The 19,452-nt window shown below is 45.3% G+C and overlaps 1 protein-coding gene across 1 annotated transcript; it reads left to right on the top strand.

The window, feature by feature from the left end:
• The first annotated feature begins 6,012 nt into the window (after positions 1 to 6,012).
• On the top strand, positions 6,013 to 8,189 carry LOC130876393 (PRAME family member 8-like). The gene is made up of 3 exons (XM_057772900.1): positions 6,013 to 6,299; positions 6,773 to 7,360; positions 7,619 to 8,189. Exons 1-3 carry the CDS (start codon positions 6,013 to 6,015, stop codon positions 8,187 to 8,189), a joined length of 1,446 nt encoding a protein of 481 aa, XP_057628883.1.
• The last annotated feature ends 11,263 nt before the right edge of the window (positions 8,190 to 19,452 follow it).

The following is a 19,452-nucleotide window of genomic DNA, read 5'->3' as shown; positions in this document are numbered from 1 at the left end:
GAGAAACCCTGTCTCGAAAAACCAAAAAAAAAAAAAAAATTTATTTGGTTTTTGTTTTTCTTTTCTTTTTGGTTTTATTTAACAATGTAATGTATCCCAAAAGTTCTGAAACTGGGTGAGGAACACAAAATGTATTCAACAGAAGCTAAGTTCTTGCTAATTTTTTTTTTTTTTTTTTTTTTTGAGAGAAGGCTCTCTTTAAGGTTGCCCACTCTGGTCCTGAACTCCTGGGCTCAGCAATCCTTCTCCTATCTGAATGTTTGGCCATAATTACTAAAGACACTCACCACTGTGCCAAGCAGCTGCTTACCACTTGATGATCTAAACCACATGAACTGAATTTTCACCCCAATGTACTATTTCTCTTAGCCTTGTTCTTTTTTGTTTGTTTTGTTTTGGTTTTTTGTTTTTTTCTCTGCTCCCCTCCCTGTCTCTCCCCTCCCCCCTGCAATCCTCCCCCAAGGTTCCCCATGCTCCCAATTTACTCAGGAGATCTTGTCTTTTTCTACTTTCTACTTACCATGTAGATTACATCTATGTAAGTCTCTCTTAGTGTCCTCATTATGTCTATGTTCTCTGGAATTATAGTTTGTAGGTTGGCTTGTAAGACTTTAAGACAATTCTGAATCCTCTCAGCCTCCGTGCCTTAGTGCTTCCCCTCCTCCCCTGGGAACTAAGGACCTAACAGCTACACATGCAGGTACTCAGTTCCTGAACAATTACCCATATACGTAGGTTTTGATTCAGTCCCCTGGGAAACGGGGTCAAAATGACCTCTTACCTCATCTGATCTGGCAACAGCTCTCCAGCCAATTATTGGTAATAGCCCTTTTGAATAAGCCAATCACAACCCCCCTTGCTTCTGTGGCCCCTTTAAAAGTAGACTGTACCAGCTATTCGGGGTCTCTTGGCTTCCCGAATGCTGAGGGACCCTGTCATGACAGAATTAATAAAATCCTCATGCTTTTGCATCGGTTGTGGTGTGTGAGGCGGTCTCTGGGGGCGACTCCTCCTCGGTGTTTCGACGCTAGAGTCCAACAGGCTTTCTTTGCTTTATGTTTGAAAACCACCTATGAGTGAGTACATGTGATAATTGTCTTTCTGTGCCTGGGTTACCTCACTCAAAATAATGTTTCCTAGCTCCATCCATTTGCCTGCAAAATTCAAGCTGTCATTATTTTTTCTGCAGTGTAGTACTCCATTGTGTAAATGTACCACATTTTTCTTATCCATTCTTTGATCGAGGGGCATTTAGGTTGTTTCCAGGTTCTGGCTATGACCAACAAAGCTGCTATGAACATAGTTGAGCACATGTCCTTGTGACATGATTAAGCATCCTTTGGATATATACCCAAAGGTGGTATTGCTAAATCTTGAGGACAGTTGTTTCCTAATTTTCTGAGAAATTGCCACACTGACATCCAAAGGGGCTGTACCAGCTTGCACTCCCACCAGCAATGCAGAAGTGTTCCCTTTTCCCCACAACCTCTCCAGCATAAGTTGCCATCAGTGTTTTTGATCTTGGCCATTTTTAGAGGTGTAAGATGGAATCTCAGAGTTGTTTTGATTTGCATTTGTCTGATGACTAAGGATGTTGAACAATTCCTTAAGTGTCTTTCAGCCATTTTAGATTCCTCAGTTTTTGTTTTTCAAGAGAAGATTTCTCTGTAGTCCTTGCTTTCCTGGAACTCACTCTATAGACCAGGCCGAACTCAAGATCCATTTAACTCTGCCTCCTGGGAACTGTATTCGACCACCACCCTGCTTAAAATAATTTTCAAGACAGGTCCTTAGGCTGTATGCCTGGCTGGTTTGGAATTGACTACATCAGGCTAGTATTGAAGTCACTGAGACTCAACAACCTCTGCCTCCCAAACATGGGGATTAAAGGCGTGTGCCACCATTTCCGGGTACTGATCCTGTTATACCCCGATCGTGGAGCTTCCCCAAGAACCAACAAGGAGGCTGAGTCCCGTGTCTAAAAAAAAAAAGCCTTTATTCATATTCAAGTTCAGACCCGGACTCTCTGTGTTTCCAACACATTGCATGACCAGAGAAACCCGAGCTCAGTTGGACTGGGATTTTTAGTTTTTATTTTATTTTACTTTTTTGGTTTTTGAGACAAGGTTGCTCTGTGTAACAGCCCTGGCTCTCCTAGAACTAGTTCTCGTAGATCAGGCTACTCTTGATTTTACAAAGCTCTGCCAGCCTCTGCCTCCCTTCTTGTACCTCCCCCACTATTTCCCCCAGTGCTGGGATTAAAGGCATTCACCACCACCACCTAATGTAGTAGGGTTTTTATAATAGTTTAGGTTGGGATGAGGAATTTCTAAGTCTTAGGACGGCTGATGTTTGTCTAGGTGTGTCTTGGTGGAAGGGGATTAGTGTGCTGGGCTAAGGGACATTCAGTGATCCTATCTACAATGGTTGGAACTTTAGGAATTATTTTTGAATGGTCGGTACTGGGTGGTGCCTGGGTGGGCTCAGATAGAGGTCTTTCTTGGAACCAGGTATTGCCTTAGGGTAAACTGAGACTCAGGCTTTCTTTCCGGTAAGTCTCTACAGAACCTGTCTTGGCAGGAGTATACCAAGCTGCCCTGGGATCTACAATTCAAACTTTTATTTATATATTTTTTTAAACATTCATTCTAGGTGTTTTGCCTGCCTGTGTAAATTTGCACTATGTGTATGCCTGGTGCCCAAGAAGGTCAGAGGGGGGCTTGAGATCTCCAGAGACTGCTCTTGAAGATCATTTCAAGTCACCACGAGGGTGCTGGGGATGGACGATCAACAGGTGCTCACTGTTGCTGATCCACTACCCAGTCCCCAGGTCCCACACTCGAGCTCATCTTCTTGAGCAAGTTTGCTGGTCTGATCCTTCCTGAAGCACACTCTGTATCTGGGGAGCCAAGTTATCCTCAAAAGCCCCCTCTTCTGATCCATTCTGTTCATTGGTTAGAAAGCAGTTCTCATGTGGCTCAGGCTGTCAGTGCCTTTACAATATAACTGAAGATAACTGAAGATGACTTTGAACCGGTCCTCCCGCCTCCGGCTCTTGAACTCTGAGGCTCAGGCATGCCCTAGCATGTCTGGTGCAGTTAGTGGTGGGAAGAAGACTCAGTGTACGCTGGGCAGCTCTCTAGGAACTGAGTGCATCCCCAACACCCTGACCACTGTATTAATGCATGCAAGCCATCCTCCTGCCTCACCCTTTTGAGTAGCTGCTATTTCAGTTTATTGACAGAGCATCCAGTTCAGGCCTTGAGCTTCTGAACATATTCCTGACTGACTAGGTGTTTTCCCAGGTCCATTGACAAAAACATTTTTGAATTATTTTTATGACTGTTATCAACAATATATTAAATCCCAATCTAAGTCAAACCCAGACTGACATTAGTCACATGAATCAAATTCAGCAAGGTTTGGTGATTCATTAGAGAAATCCTAGCAAGGATGCTGAGGCAGGAGGATTCATAGGAGTTAAAGTGCCAAAACAATCTCAGCTTCAGAGCAAGATACAGTCTGTGCAACAAATTCAAAACTAAGTAATCAATAAGCAAACAAAAGAAGAAATCAACAAACTCAGTGTTGTGTAGTTAATTAACAAGTGGAATATTTGTGTTTAATCCAAGATTTTTGAGGGGCAGTGGGGGTGTTTTCTCAAAGAGTTCTGATTCAAATCAATAATATGATTGAATGTTTTCTGCAGAATTAAAATGACAGAGATTGAACCATCTAATCAAATAGCAGTGTTGGGTTGGAAGGTGGGACTGAAATAAGGGAAGTTGGGCAGAACGGTGTATAAAGGCTTCTGGAGGACTGGTGGTGTAGGCGCACGCCTTTAATCCCAGCACTTGGGAGGCAGGGGGCAGGCTAGAGTTCAAGGACAGCCCGGACACACTTCAGCGCTACGGAGAAACCCCGTCTCGAAAAACCAAAATTAAAAAACCAACCAAACAAAAGGATTCAGGAGATCCACCGGACATACTCAGAGACCTGGAGCCTAAAGGAACTGCCTGGCTCAGCTGGGATAAAGAGACCAACCTGTCATCAGTGCTCAGAAGTGGTGAGTGGATGTCCTCTGTGGACTCCTGTAGTTTGACATTGTTGGACTCTAGCCTCGAAACACCGAGGAGGAGTCGCCCCCAGAGACCACCTCACACACCACAGCCGATGAAAAAGCACGAGGATTTTATTAATTCTGTCATGACAGGGTCCCCCAGCATTCGGGAAGCCAAGAGACCCCAAATAGGTGGTACAGCCTACTTTTAAAGGGGCCACAGAAGCAAGGGGGGTTCTGATTGGCTTATTTGAAAGGGCTATTACCAATAATTGGCTGGAAAGCCGGGCGGTGGTGGCGCACGCCTTTAATCCCAGCACTCGGGAGGCAGAGGCAGGCGGATATCTGTGAGTTCGAGGCCAGCCTGTGCCAGGACAGGTTCCAAAGCTACAGAGAAACCCTGTCTCAAAAAACTAAAAAAAAAAAAAAAAAAAAAAAAAAAAAGAAAGAAAGAAAGAAAGAAAAAAAAAGAAAAACAATAATTGGCTGGAGAGCTGTTGCCAGATCAGATGAGGTAAGAGGTCATTTTGACCCCGTTTCCCAGGGGACCGAATCAAAACATATGTATATGGGTAATTGTTCAGGAACTGAGTACGTGCATGTGTAGCTGTTAGGTCCTTGGTTCCCAGGGAAGGAGGAGAAGCACTATGGCATGGAGGCTAAGAGGATTCAGAATTGTCAGAAATGGCTTCAGGACTGTCTTAAAGTCTTACAATATGAGGACTTTTAGACCGAAGAAGGGACTGGAAACTTTTATTTCTGTCTCGTCAGATGAACACATTGAAGACAATGGGTTTGGTTCTAGATGAAGTTTTACCTTAATCTCAGATGTTGATCTACAATAGCTTCCTGATTTCATTATGGTTGATGATTTTTTTGAGACAAGGTTTTCCTGTGTTGTTCAAGCTGTCTTAAAACTGTCCCTATAGCTCTGGCTAGGCTGGAGATGAAGGTCCTCCTGACTCAGGGTGCTGAGGTTACCAGAGCATTCCCTCATACTGTGGCCCATTCAAATGATTGCTTTTATTTGTTTTATTTATTTTTTTGGGGGGGGGGGGCGAGGGGTTTCAAGACAAGGTTTCTCCATAGCTTTGGAGCCTGTCCTGGAACTATCTCTTGTAGACCTGGCTGGCCTTGAACTCACAGAGGTCTGCCTGCCTCTGAGTCCCGAGTGCTAGGATTAAAGGTGTGCGCCACCACTGCGCACAGCTCAAATGATTGCTTTTGTTTTTGTGGATCCCATATCTTTGATTCCTGGGAAATTCTGCTTGAGACTCACAGCAGCAGGAACTGCAATTGCACCTTCATTCTTGACTTGGGCTTTAGTTTCCGTACCTATCAAAGGACTATAAAGCTTTTATTAAAGAACTTTGCGGTTTTATTTTTATTTATTTATTTATTTATTTATTTGTTTGTTTGTTTGTTTGTTTTTCGAGACAGGGTTTCTCTGTAGCTTTGGAGCCTGTCCTGGAACTCCCTTTGTAGACCAGGCTGGCCTCGAACTCACAGAGATCGGCCTGCCTCTGCCGCTGCTGGGATTAAAGGGTGCGCCACCACCACCCGGCACTTTGCGGTTTTAGATGTGATCTGGCTCTGACACAGGTTGCCCAGAAAACTAGAGGAACCCACTGCCATAATCCTCCTTGGTAGGAATTAAGCTAAACATTGAACACAATACAAGGGTTTTTGATGTTGTTTCTGGGAACAAGGGTCACACAAGGTATTTTGAGGTTTGTGCCCATTCAAGGCTAGAGAGGCTGCCGTGAGGAAGTCTGACTTCACATCACCAGGGAGGACAATGGTTGAAATCGATGTTTATACCATTGCTGGGGAAATAAGTTCTAACCTTGAGTGGTTACTGTGCTGGGTGAGGGAGATTTCTAAACTTTATCCTGAAACTATGTTTTCCCTTGAATGCTTGCTCAGAGCCTTCTGCCTGAAAACCCTTCATGATGAGTGTGCAGACCCCACCCACACTCATGCAGCTGGCACGGAAGGCTCTGCTGAGAAATGAAGCATTGGCCATCTCTACTCTGGAGAAACTGCCCACGGAGCTCTTCCCAGGCCTCTTCAAGGATGCCTTCCATGGCAGACATGCTAGGGTTGTGAAGGCAATGGTGGAGGCCTGGCCTTTCCCCTGCCTCCCTGTGGGGACTTTGATGAAGTCTCCCAACTTGGAAACCTTCCTGGCTCTGCTTGATGGCATAGACACGTATCTGGACAGAAGGTTTCACCCCAGGTGAGCAATAACCAAGTATGCTAGCCTGGAGCACATGGGGCACACTGGAGAGACCTCAGGGTTAGGAGAATGGCCTTGTAAGTGGGTCAGAGGCTTCTACTGGGATCATCGTGTAAGGATGCAGGGGTCTTGAAAGCTATGGTTTGTTTATAGTAAGGACAGTTGAGTATAGATTAGAGCTTAGAGTAAATGCAGTCACTGTGGATTGATTGCGTCTCTCCCGGGCATCCCACAAACACTAATAATGAAACTCAGTGGATATAAAGTATCTTAATGGAAGGAAAGTAGTCAGGTCTGCATATGCAGCTCAGAGAAAATGTTCATAGCATACATGAGTTCCTACACTGGACACTCGGTGCTGAAGAGACACACACCTTGCCAGGAGTGAAGAGCTGACATTAGGGATGTGTATTGTAAGCTGGCTCAGTGTTGGGCTATCATGTCTGCTGACACTTTGCACGTTTTGCCCACAGGAGGGAGCAACTTCAGGTGCTCGACCTGAGGCAAGTGCGCTATGACTTCTGGAGAATATGGACCGGAAGAGAGGGTGGGGAGGGCGCTGCAGAGATTATGGAAGAGAAGCAAGTAGTGAAGGTTCTTCCCAGGTACACACTGAGGAGGCGTCTGAAGGTCATAGTTGAACTCTGCCTTTGGCCCAACATGAGGGAAGAACAGGCATGCTTCCTGCAGTGGGCCCAGCAGAGAAAAGACTCCCTACAGCTCCTCTGTACGAAGATGAAGATCAAGGTAATGCCTGCATGCACTATCAAAGCGCTCTTGAATTTCCAGCCGCAGCACATTGAAGAACTGGACCTGTACTTGGTGTATGATATGTCCACCCTGGAATGTTTCGTTCCCTGCCTCGGCCAGATGAGAAGTCTTCACAAACTCTCCTTGACTTTTATCGTCCAGAACACTTTGAGATTTGGCAACAGAACAACAGACACAGAAGAGGAGTGTGCCAGGACATTGATTTCTCAGTTCTCCAAGTTTAACTGTCTGCAACATCTCTTCTTAATTGGGGTCTATTTTCTGAGAAACCGCATGGAACAGTTACTCAGGTAAGCAAGGTGGAGAGCTGGGTCAGTCACCAGAGCTAATCTTTAATTTGAAGAGTGGGTACATGGTTCCCTGCCAGTCACTGGGAACAATAATGGGGAAAGTTGTGGGTGTGACTTGATTTAGTAGCATCCGGGCACACTCATTGTTCATATAGTCTAACTGACCTTGAGACATGTGCCCTGTCTTCCTTTATATAAACCCCCATGATACACAGTCTCAAACCTTTTCTCTGACCCAATCCCTTTGTCTGTTCCTAGGTGCCTTACAACCCCCTTGGAGACTCTCACCACCACTGGCTTCCATCTGTCACAGCGCGACTTGGATTACTTCCCCTTATGTCACAGCCTCTGTCAGCTAAAACATCTGGACATGAGTGGTGTGGCATTATTGACCCTATCTCTTATGCCTCTCCGAGTTCTGTTAGAGAATGTGGCAGACACTCTGCAGTCCCTGGACTTGCGGCGCTGCTGGATGAAGGACTCTCACCTCACTGTTCTCATCCCTGCCCTTAGCCAGTGCTCACAGCTCACTAAGCTAAACTTGTATGACAATGACTTCTCCATGCCCATCCTGAAGGACCTTTTGCACCACACAGCCAACTTGAGGAAGTTGAGTGTGGAACAGTACCCTGTTCCTCTGCAGTGCTATGATGAGTCAGGTTACATCTTTGTAGAGAGATTTTCCCATATTTGCCGTGAGCTCATGGATATACTCCGAGCCAGAAGGCGGCAGCCCAAGGGCATCTCCTTTGCTACCTATACCTGCCGTAAATGTACTGCGCGCTGTGTGTATGACCTGGAACCCAGACTTTGTTTATGTTGGCCATAAGTAGAGAATATGACTTATGATTTGAAGACATGGAAGGCTTGGGACACATCTCTCACCTGGGCTCTCAGAGCTCATGGCTTCAGACACTGCAAACATGGCTAGGAACAGAACGATGTGCAGTGAGGTGAACCCTGCAGGGAGAACAATGGGACAGTGGGGACAGCTAGAGTCCTGTGGAGTCAGGAGACAATTTTGTGTTCCTATGTGGCTTCTGTTGGTGGAACAGTGACTCCGTCCTGCACCTGCAAACCTGGATACTCTCGCTCTGGGGTCTTTTTCAGTTATTAACCTCACTGCCAGGCTTAGGTGTATCTGGTGAGTGAAACAGAGGTCTGGGTCACATTGGCAGCAATAAAGTAAAAGCTTTTGTGACTCTTATCTTATTCTTGTCCTTGGCCTGTGAGTTAGTCATGTTCCTTTTGTGTGGTTCTTCAGTTGTGTGCACCAAAATTCCAACTTAAGGGAGCGGTGTAGATACCTCCTGTAAAGGATGTGTAGGGATCACAGAGGATCAACATCCCGTGTACTCAGACCTCAGCACTGGGATCTATCAGAGATGGCTGAAGGAAAGAAGACAACACGGAACAAAGGGAACAGGGTTTGTGACATTTATTTTTCTTCCACATTAGAAATTATCTTTTTATTTGATAGCCTCATGTCCTTTTTTTTTTTTTTTTTTTCCGAGCCAGGGTTTCTCCGTAGCTTTTTTGGTTCCTGTCTTGGAACTAGCTCTTGTAGACCAGGCTGCCTCATGTACTCTTGAATTCTTGATTTTTTTCTTGCCTCCCTGATAGTACCACCATGAGCTGCGCATGTCCAGCTTGCTCACCCCGTGTCTGTAGGGCTGTGTTCCTGTGGTATTTCCTTTATAAAGCAACCCATGGCCGGGCAGTGGTGGTGCACACCTTTAATCCCAATAATTAGCAGGCAGAGTCAGGCGGATCTCTTTGTGTTCGAGGCCAGCCTGGTCTACAAAAGCTAGTTCCAGAACAGGCTCTAAAGCTATAGAGAAACAATTTCAGAAAAACCAAAACCCAAAAAAAAACAAAACAAAACAAAACAAACAACTACCCATAGATGGAGAGAGATGGCTCGTACTTTTACAGCACATAGTGTTTTTTTTGTTTTGTTTTGTTTGTTTTTTTTTTGTTTTTTTTTCGAGACAGGGTTTCTCTGTGGTTTTGGAGCCTGTCCTGGAACTAGCTCTTGTAAACCAGGCTGGTCTCGAACTCACAGAGATCCGCCTCTGCCTCCCAAGTGCTGGGATTAAAGGCGTGCGCCACCACCGCCCGGCCACATAGTGTTTTTTAAACAAATATTCTGCAGGATTCTCTTTCTTATTTTATATGCAGTGGTGTGAAGATGTCAGATCCCCTGAAAGTGCCATATGAGCTCTGGGAATTGAACCCAGGTCCTCTGGAATAGCAGCTACTTCTCATATCCAATGAGCCATTTCTCCAGTTCCCAGCACATGCAGCTTCTTTAGCAGGACCCAAGTTTTGATTCTGTGGCTTTCAAATGGCTCTGAAAAGGTGGCTTCAGGTGATAGGACTGTTGACCTGGACAAGACCCTACTTTCATATCCACAAAACCACAAAACATACATATACAGCTAATCTTAAAAAATGGTCTTCAAATAGAAAACCCAGTTTCACAAAGAAATAAGAAAAATGAACTGGCCAATTAAAATGGAGATGCTGTTTGTAGGAGGATACTTGCCTGACTCATGTGGCTCTGACATCCAGCACCACACAGTGAAGAGGACAGGCTGAGTTTTCAGGTATGTGGGTTGAGCTCAATGGTTGAGCAATAGCCTAGTTTGTCCTGGGGTCCAGGGTTTGAGCTCCTGCACTGTGCATTGAGTGAAAGGATATCAGGGTTTGTCAGAGTAAAAGGCACTTGTGGAAGGGAGCTGAACCTGTTAGCGGAGGTGTGGGTGAGCCCGACTTGAAATTGTGAGCATGGGAGAGCTGTCCCCATCACCCATCTGCTTGTGGCAGCTCGGGTAGAGGAGAATTTCCCCTCTGCCCAGCAATGCCTGAGGCATGTTAGACCTGGTGCTGTGGTCATCAGTATGGAGAGCCATTCCTGATCACACCAGGTGTGACGCCGGGAACAGTAGGCCCTGTACCCGACCAGGGTGGTACAATAGCCAACCTAGTTAGTGTAGGTGTGAGATAGCAAGCCCAAAAACTGACCACAGGAGAGCTGTCCCCATTTCCCATTTGTTTCCTGGTGACATCGGCAAGGGAGAAGTGTCCTCTTCCTACCCCCACCCCCAACCCATCAATGCCGGAGGTAGGTGGGAGAGCTGGCCTTGGGGTCATAAGAGTGGAAGAGCTATCCCTGATCCCCACCAGAGGCAACATTTGAAATCAGTCCTTCACCTCGCCAGGGCAGCATGACAGAGCCAACCCTGTTATCTAAGGTGTGGGTGACCCAGACTTGAAACTGAGCATGGGAGAGCTGTCTCCATCTTCTGTCTGATGAACCAATCCTACAGTTGCCCATGCCTAAACCCAGGGTTAAGTATAATTTAATCTGCCCCAACATCCACCCTGTCTATGATCTGCTGGAGCACATGAAGGGACCTGACCAGTAGATCCAAAGCTGCAGGATCTCCACAACAAAGGATGTCAAGGAAGAGTCCTAGTGGGAGCCAAGAATCAAACATGTAGTGAAGACCAGGGACCTCAAGCCAGACAAATGACTCTTTGCAATGAATACTGGCAAGTAGTGCTGTGTGAACAAATCGGGTTACAGTGTGACTTTTAGAGTTGCACTACATTGTCCATGATGAGATTTTTTTCCTCTTCATTTTTTATGATTTAAGCGATCTTTTTATTTTCTCTCTTTTTTTTTTTTTTTTGGTTTTTCGAGACAGGGTTTCTCTGTGGTTTTGGAGTCTGTCCTGGAACTAGCTCTTGTAGACCAGGCTGGTCTCGAACTCCCAGAGATCCGCCTGCCTCTGCCTCCCAAGTGCTGGGATTAAAGGCGTGCGCCACCACCGCCCAGCTTATTTTCTCTTTCTTAATCTTTTTTATTATCTTACATACCAATGCCAGTTCTCCCACACTCCCTACCCCCAATCCTACCAAGTCCCCCACATCATGCCTTTCATTTGCTCCTTAGGTAGAATAAGGCTTCCCACTGGGAATCAACAAGTCTCATAGAACACTGGGGCAGGAACAAGACCCTCCCCCACTGTCTAGGTCGAGCGGGGTTTCCCTCCATAGGGAATGAGCCCCCAAAAGGCGGTCCATGCACCAGGGATAAATGTTCATCCCACTACCAGTGGCCCCACAAACTGCCCAAGCCACACAAAACTGTCACCCACATTCAGAGGGCTGATTTCAGTCCTAGGCATGTTTCCCAGCTGTCCTAATTCCTAACTTTTTGTTTTTGCTTTTCCAGACAGGGTTCCTCTATAAAGTTCCTCACTTTTTTCTTTAAAGCTTTTCATTTTATTTTCTTCCTTTTTACTCCAGCATTTAAGTGTGCAGGGGCTGAGGGCAGATATGAAGGGTTGCATTAGGATGAACAAATAGGATCAAGATACAGAATGTGAAAAACACAGAGAATAAAAATTAAAAAATTGTGGATACATAGTCACGAGGAATCAAGTGTCTATTTTGCATAAAAACTTAGCTGTTCTCTATCATCTTTATAGCTTTAGGTTGCAAATATATTGTTTCTTGTGTTTGTGTGAAGGTGTGAAGACCAATAAGAGCTCATGCAATTGATGCCAAATGAATTATGCTAAAACTTGTTTTCCAGCAAGGGATGATTTTAAGATTATGTATCAAATGGTAATATCACGGCAATCACTTCTTTTCACATGTTATTTCTTCCCAGAGCATACTCAATAAAAAACCTTACAAACCTTACAGTTAATTGCTTTAATGAAGTCAGCCATCAACAATGACCAATATTGAAGCCATGGACATATACTTTGCCAATCACACAGATTAAATGAAATTGTGATACAAAATTATTTTGTGGCTGTTACTATTTCCATCACAAGCGTTTTGGCAAAATCTCTACCCACCCCAAGCATTGGCACATCTGGGTTCCAGGACTGCACATATGACATCAAACATTCAGGCAACTTACATAGCTACCCAGGGCCCTCACGTCCTGCCTGATCTACATGCAGCAAGGTCATGGGATCTATGCATGCCACAGCTACTAAGCCCCTGTGCCCATGCCCTAGGCAGCCTTTAAAAGCTGGAATCACCAGCTCTACACTCTTTCTGCACGAACTTCCTCAGGCCTGTGCACGTGTCTTTCTCTAAATAAATTCTTAAAGTGGGTTTCGTTGTGTATCTTGTGATCCGTTCTCCGTGGTCCCAGGGAATTTTAGTGGCTATCAGATTAGACCTACAAATAGGAGAATAATTATGTGCTCAGTGAATTTTAGAAACAAAATAAAGAAGGAAATCACAATTGAATAGCACAAAGACAGTTCTCTGGTGTAATAAGGGCTTGAGGAGAGTGGAGGGAAGTTTGACCATGTCCTGAAGACTTACTGCCAATGACCACCAGGCTTTTAGAAACCCCATAGCATGCAGACTAGATATGGTGGTCCATATCGGTATTTTAGCAAGTAGCAGGTAGAGGCAGATCAAGAAGATTAAGAGTTCAAGACCAGGAGCTGGAGAGATTGCTCAGGAATGCAAGGCACTTGCTTCTCTTCCAGAGGACCCAAGTTTGGCTTCTAGCAATCATGTCAGGCAACTAATTTAGGGATCCTATGCCTCTGGCACTTGCAGTAGTAAGCTTGAACCACATAAACACAAGTAAAACAATGAAAAGTAAGTTTTATAGGAGTTGAAGGCTAACAAGTTATACTCAAATATTTTTCATGTTACAGAGAAAAGAAAACCATGTAACAGGTTAAAACTCACCCGATTTGCTCTGCATTGCCCTTCCTACTGCCATTTTGATATGCACACAATGCCTCCTACACTGACTATCCTGGATTAAAAACCTCTATTAATCCCCACAATCCTTCTTAGAAGGTATGTCTGTATTGCTGACTTTAGTTAACAGCTCTGCACCAAGCCCTCTATGTAGCTACCATGAGAAGGCGAGGACCAAAAGTAACCTGCCCCTCTTTACTGCAAGAAAGAACAGAGCCTGCTCTCCTGGTCATGCACACAGCATTTAAAACATCTACTACAGGCCGGGCGGTGGTGACGTGTGCCTTTAATCCCAGCACTCGGGAGGCAGAGGCAGGCGGATCTCTGGGAGTTCAAGGCCAGCCTGGTCTACAAGAGTTAGTTCCAGGAGAAGCTCCAAAGCCTCAGAGACACCATGTCTTGAAAAACCAAAAAATAAAAAAATAAATATAAAACATTTACTACAGACATCTGTAGCACGGGAGATCCTTTTGGACTGCCCTATAACCCTGAGTGTATGCATGAGCAAGGGAGAAATGCACAAATCTCTCTATGGAGACGTGACTTTTCTCTTAGGTCTCCAGAGGAGTGGGAGTTTGCTCCATAGTCATTTTCTCAAGGTGGCTGTGTGGTGGAGAAGATTACTCTAGAGATTCACGGAGAATCATTGGTATAGAAATTGACCTTGGGTACTCCTAGGACGGAGAGAGCTGGAGGAAACAAGCTCCACCAGAAGCAGAAACCAGGAGCAAACCCAATCTCGGGACACTGGCGGATCAGGATTGACCCAGTGACCAGATCCAGAGTCAATGCAATGGTCTCCACCGGAACAGGTACAAGAGAGTAACCACTGAGCGAATGAGCCAGAGCCAGAGACTGCTGAGGGTCCAGATGTGAATCCGGGACCTTCAGGGGAGTAGACCTAAGCCAACACCCAGTGGCTCTGGGCGAGAATCTAGGACCTCTGCCAGTCCGGGCGTGAGTGAACCTGGGTCCTCCACGTCCACGGGAATCGGCAGGAACCAGAGAATTTGGTGGGGCCACACACGAGTCTGGGACCTCAGATAGAGAAGGCCTGAGCCAGGTCCTCTGTGGGTTCGGGCATTGGTTTGGGATGTAAGACTTTAAGACAATTCTGAAGCCATTTTGATAATTCTGAATCCTCTCAGCCTCTGTGCCATAGTGCTTCCCCTCCTCCCCTGGGAACCAAGGACCTAACAGCTACACTCACACGTACTCAGTTCCTGAACAATTACCCATATACGTATGTTTTGGTTCAGTCCCCTGGGAAACGGGGTCAAAATGACCTCTTACCTCACCTGACCTGGCAACAGCTCTTCAGTCAATTATTGGTAATAGCCCTTTCGAATAAGCCAATCAGAATAGTCAAAGAACAACCCCCCTTGCTTCTGTGGCCCCTTTAAAAGTAGACTGTACCAGCTATTTGGGGTCTCTTGGCTTCCCGAATGCTGAGGGACCCTGTCATGACAGAATTAATAAAATCCTCATGCTTTTGCATCGGCTGTGGTGTATGAAGTGGTCTCTGGGGGCGACTCCTCCTCGGTGTTTGGATGCTAGAGTCCAACAGGGACATCAAAAGGAATAGGCAGGAACCTGGAACCCCTGCAGGCCCCAGTGTGAGTCTGAGACCTCTGAGGAAGTAAGAAGGTCCTCTGAGGTTCGGAGCCTGGAACCTCCTAGATGAGTAGAAAAAGTAGGATCCCATGCTGCACCACAAAGAGCAGCACAATACCAGTCAAACCTAAAGACCCTACAAAAGCAAGACCTGAACAACCAAATATGGATAAACCAGAAGAAAATGATCTTAAAAATAACCTCAAGAGAAGGTTTGAAAATTTTAAAGGTATAATCTACATGGGAAGTAGAAAGTATAAAAAGACAAGATCTCCTGAGTCAATTGGGAGCATGGAGACCTTGGGAAAGGATTGAAGGGGGGAGGGAAGAGGAAGGGATGGGAGCAGAGAAAAATATAGAGGTCAAGAACTATCAATAAAAATAAATAAATAAAAAGAAATTGACCTTGGTGAGCTGGGAGCATTGGCTAGGGGCAGGTAGGAGTTCACTGAACTGAGAGCCCTTTATCCCACACCCCTGCATTTCCAGAGTCTCCTGAGTGTCTGCCACATTCTTTAAAGACCACTGAGAGGCATCACACATAAACTGGACAGTAGCCACCACTCATGTCCAGATGTTTTAGTTGAAGGAGGTGCCACACTGTAAGAAGTTATTCAAGTGTGACTGAAAAAGCTGGCATTCAGTGGCAGAGGTTTCCAAAGGAGTCTTCAGGTTCCTAGGCAGAGACCAAGGGGTCAGTTCTGATAAACGATGCTGGAGAACATACGTGGTGGGTTTACACAACAGCAGAAGGGACGTGTGTCCCAATGAGACTTGGACCACATGATGGAAGTCAATGTCTACGGTGTTGCCTATTGGGTTCTGCTCACTCAAGTCACACCACAGCTGCCACTATGATTGTGTGATGGCTCCGTGCACAGCTCTGCAGCTCCTTTCTTCGCTACCACATAGAATCCCTGTTATAGTCTAGGGCACATAGGTAAGGTCCACCCATGAAAGAAGTGACAACATTTCAGGTGGTTCTCACTGCCCTCTGCCTCGTGTCACCACCTCTGTGGCAATTCACAGACCCATGACAAGTAAACATAACTGCTGATGTTCTGAGAAGAGTAAGCAGGCAGGAAGCTCCACTCTGAATGTGGAGGTCCTGGGTCACAGACTGACGTCATCACCCTGTATGCTGGGGTCATGAACTGAACATGAAAGGGAAAGCAAACTGAGCAGCACCCTTGCTTTCTCTCTGCTCCGTTTGTGCACACAGCCTGACCAGGTGCCTCTCACTCTTGCCCCCATGTCATCACACCATGATGGACTGACTTCCTCCAGGTCAGTGGCTTCTCTTGGGGTATTTCATCACAGCAACTGTGACTGATATCACAGGGAGGAGGCAGAGGAAAGGCGGTGTGTTCAGGTCAGTAAAGGAAACCTACTTTCTCCTGGTCTTATAGTAGAATCTGAGTTTGACATCTGAACCTGGGAGAACCCTGCCATTGTAATCTGTACTAACAATTAGAACAACACATTACCTTATGAGCTAATTTAATTGACCCTGTCAGTTACCTGGCCAAGGAGACCATCCCTCAGGAAAGCCGGTTCACCTGAGGATTCTCTAATCTGGACAGGAAGCCTGATTAACCCCTGAATGAGAAAATGTTCTTACAGTCCCCTGTACCTGGTGCTGTAGGGCCCTAGAAAATGTGAATAGGTTCCACCTTAACTAAAGGTCAGAGATTTGTCCACCACCTGGTGTTTTGGACATTAAGATGCCCATAGAGGTGGATCCGCTCCAGCCTGACCAAGAGGCAGAGAATTCAAGCCACACCTGTTCTATCATCATTCGGGAAGTTTGACCTGGGAGTGGCTGCCTGCAGGACTCTTGGTCTAGGGTGTTTTCACTGCACATTCCACCCAAAGCATCCAAATACTTACCTTAGAAAATAGTGGCTTACTGTTTCAATTATTAAAACAAGTAACTGCTCTGGGTGTCCTTTGTGTCCTGGTAAGACAGTCCTCTGCCTTCTTCCCCCTTTTGGACTGGGGTATAAAAGCATATGGAAAATAAACAAGGCAGATTCAGGATTCAATAATTCAGTGTTCACTGACTCTCCCTCCCCGTACTATCTCTGTGTTTCCTCCATATCTCTGTTTCCTTTTTTTAAAGATTTATTTGTTTATACAGTATCCTGCCTGTAGGCCAGAAGAAGACACCAGATCTCATTATAGATGGTTGTCAGTCACCATGTGGTTGCTGGGAATTGAACTCAGGACCTCTGGAAGAGCAGTCAGTGCTCTTAACTTCTGAGTCAACTCTCCAGCCCCCTAGATTCTAAATATCTTATAATGTAAAAACCCCAGCTGCACAAAACAAAGGCTTTAGAAAGTTCAGGTAACATCTAAGAAAAATGGGAGAAATTTCTCAGCTTTGGTGAAACCATTCTCTGTTGTTTCCAACAATCCATATCCATATATTCTTTCTTTCTTTCTTTCTTTCTTTCTTTCTTTCTTTCTTTCTTTCTTTCTTTTTTTTTTTGGTTTTTCGAGACAGGGTTTCTCTGTGGTTTTGGAGCTTTTCCTGGAACTAGCTCTTGTAGACCAGGCTGGTCTCGAACTCACAGAGATCCGCCTGCCTCTGCCTCCCGAGTGCTGGGATTAAAGGCGTGCGCCACCACCACCCGGCTCTTTCTTTCTTTTTTTTGGTTTTTCGAGACAGGGTTTCTCTGTGGTTTTGGAGCCTGTCCTGGAACTAGCTCTTGTAGACCAGGCTGGTTTCGAACTCACAGAGATCCGCCTGCCTCTGCCTCCCAAGTGCTGGGATTAAAGGCGTGCGCCACCACCGCCCGGCTTCTTTCTTTCTTTTTTTGTTAACTAGTTCATCTATAAATTGCCTTCATTTAAGATTTACTTTGTTCTGGTATCATACAAATTTCAAAAAAACATTTCCCTGTTGAAATGTGGAATTAGGAGTAAGTTGAACCAGTTTTCATACCATGGTACTCATATATGACTCCAGGATAAACTCTCTTTTATTCCTTTTGAGGTCAGAGCTGTGTGTTTCTGTATCAACAAAAGGAATTCCACTTCCTAACTAGTATGTGTCTTTCTTAACTCTTTGTTCATGACACAAACACCTGAAAATTACATCGTGAGACAACATGAGACCACCTCCACTATTAATCTTGTGACCCACAAGGAAACTCCATCTTGCTCACAAACAACCTTTCTCTGGGATCTAACTCAAAGCACTGCAAACTCAGGAAACAGAAGAAGAAAAATAAAAGAACTATGTTAGGTAGAAGACAAATGTTCTACTGTTGAGTTGAGTCAGATTATGATTAGGTTTGCAGCCGGGCAGTGGTGGCGCACGCCTTTAATCCCAGCACTTGGGAGGCAGAGGCAGGCGGATCTCTGTGAGTTCGAGACCAGCCTGGTCTACAAGAGTTAGTTCCAGGACAGGTTCCAAAGCCACAGAGAAACTCTGTCTCGAAAAACCAAAATAAAATAAAATAAAATAAAATATGATTAGGTTTGCTTTTTAATCTTTGTTAATATTTTATGTCTAAAATGTTTAATTATGTATTTGCATCTGTGGGTAAATGAGACGGAAGAGGGTGATGGATTCCCATGGAGCTGGAGCTACAGTGGTTTGTGAGTTGTGAAATGGGTCTGGGCACCCAAGTATGGTACTCTTAAATAGCAGCAGGTGTCTTAATTGCTGAGACAAGTCTTTAACCCACCCCCATATATATATATGTATAGGCATAAAGACACATACACACAACTGAGTGTGTGTGTATGTATGTGTGTGTGTGTAGATGCCTAATATAAATACAATCTGCAGAGTCAATCAAGTATTACTTGCCTGTATATGATTTCAGGTCTGGCCACCTGGAATTATTTAACCAACTAGGAGGCTCTGGCTATCGTATGACTAATTACCCCCTCTCTCAGCCGTCCTTACTGAACTGCAGGTTTTAGCTGGGGGAGGGGTCTTAGGAGATTTGTCCCTTCCAGGATAGTGCCTGTATTGTGATTGCCCCTGTTCAGGATGTATTCAGACACCCATATTGTTGAGGTGTCCTGGCTGTAGATTCCTGATCTGTTTCGGGAGACACAGTCTGACTTCATAGTCCACTTACTGGTCTTCTGGCTTTTGAGCTACTCCCAGCCCCCTCTCTGCTGTGTTTGCTGAATGTGGGGTACATGAAATATGTTATAGATTTATCCACTGAGTCTGGACAACCCACAATCAGTGGTTCCTTTCATTTTGTCCAATTGCCTAAGACTCTATCTGGTGAAAAAGGAATTCTTGACCTGGGTGCCAGCTGTTCTGATCTTCTGCTTCTAGGTGATCTTTTCTGTTTAAACTTTTGTGTTTCCATTCAACTTATTAAGTGTGGGGGAGAGTGAAATGCTATGTTTTGTTTTTGGTTTTTCGAGACAGGGTTTCTCTGTGGTTTTGGAGCCTGTCCTGGAACTAGCTCTTGTAGACCAGGCTGGTCTCGAACTCACAGAGATCCGCCTGCCTCTGCCTCCCAAGTGCTGGGATTAAAGGCGTGCGCCACCACCGTCCAGCTGGAAATGCTATGGTATAGGAGCGGAGGTCAGGAAGATTCTGATCTCTCTGTCCACAACATGGCTCTCAGGGATGGAGTGCAACTCATCAGGCTTGGGGCAAATGCTAAAGGATCCACCTGCGTTTTCAACTGATTGAGAGGGTGGAATAGTGAATTGAAACTCTCTGCCTAGATACCTTAATAAATTACCTA

Source organism: Chionomys nivalis, chromosome 6 (assembly GCF_950005125.1).
Source record: "Chionomys nivalis chromosome 6, mChiNiv1.1, whole genome shotgun sequence".
In the NCBI taxonomy this organism is placed as follows: Eukaryota; Metazoa; Chordata; class Mammalia; order Rodentia; family Cricetidae; genus Chionomys; species Chionomys nivalis.
This window is presented reverse-complemented; position numbering and strand designations above follow the sequence as displayed.

Excerpts from the sequence above, each read along its gene's own strand:
- LOC130876393 (XM_057772900.1), top strand. The coding sequence starts at position 6,013 with ATGAGTGTGCAGACCCCACCCACACTCATGCAGCTGGCACGGAAGGCT. Across the intron at positions 6,300-6,772 it reads GACAGAAGGTTTCACCCCAG|GAGGGAGCAACTTCAGGTGC; the intron begins GTGAGCAATAAC and ends TTTTGCCCACAG. Across the intron at positions 7,361-7,618 it reads CGCATGGAACAGTTACTCAG|GTGCCTTACAACCCCCTTGG; the intron begins GTAAGCAAGGTG and ends GTCTGTTCCTAG.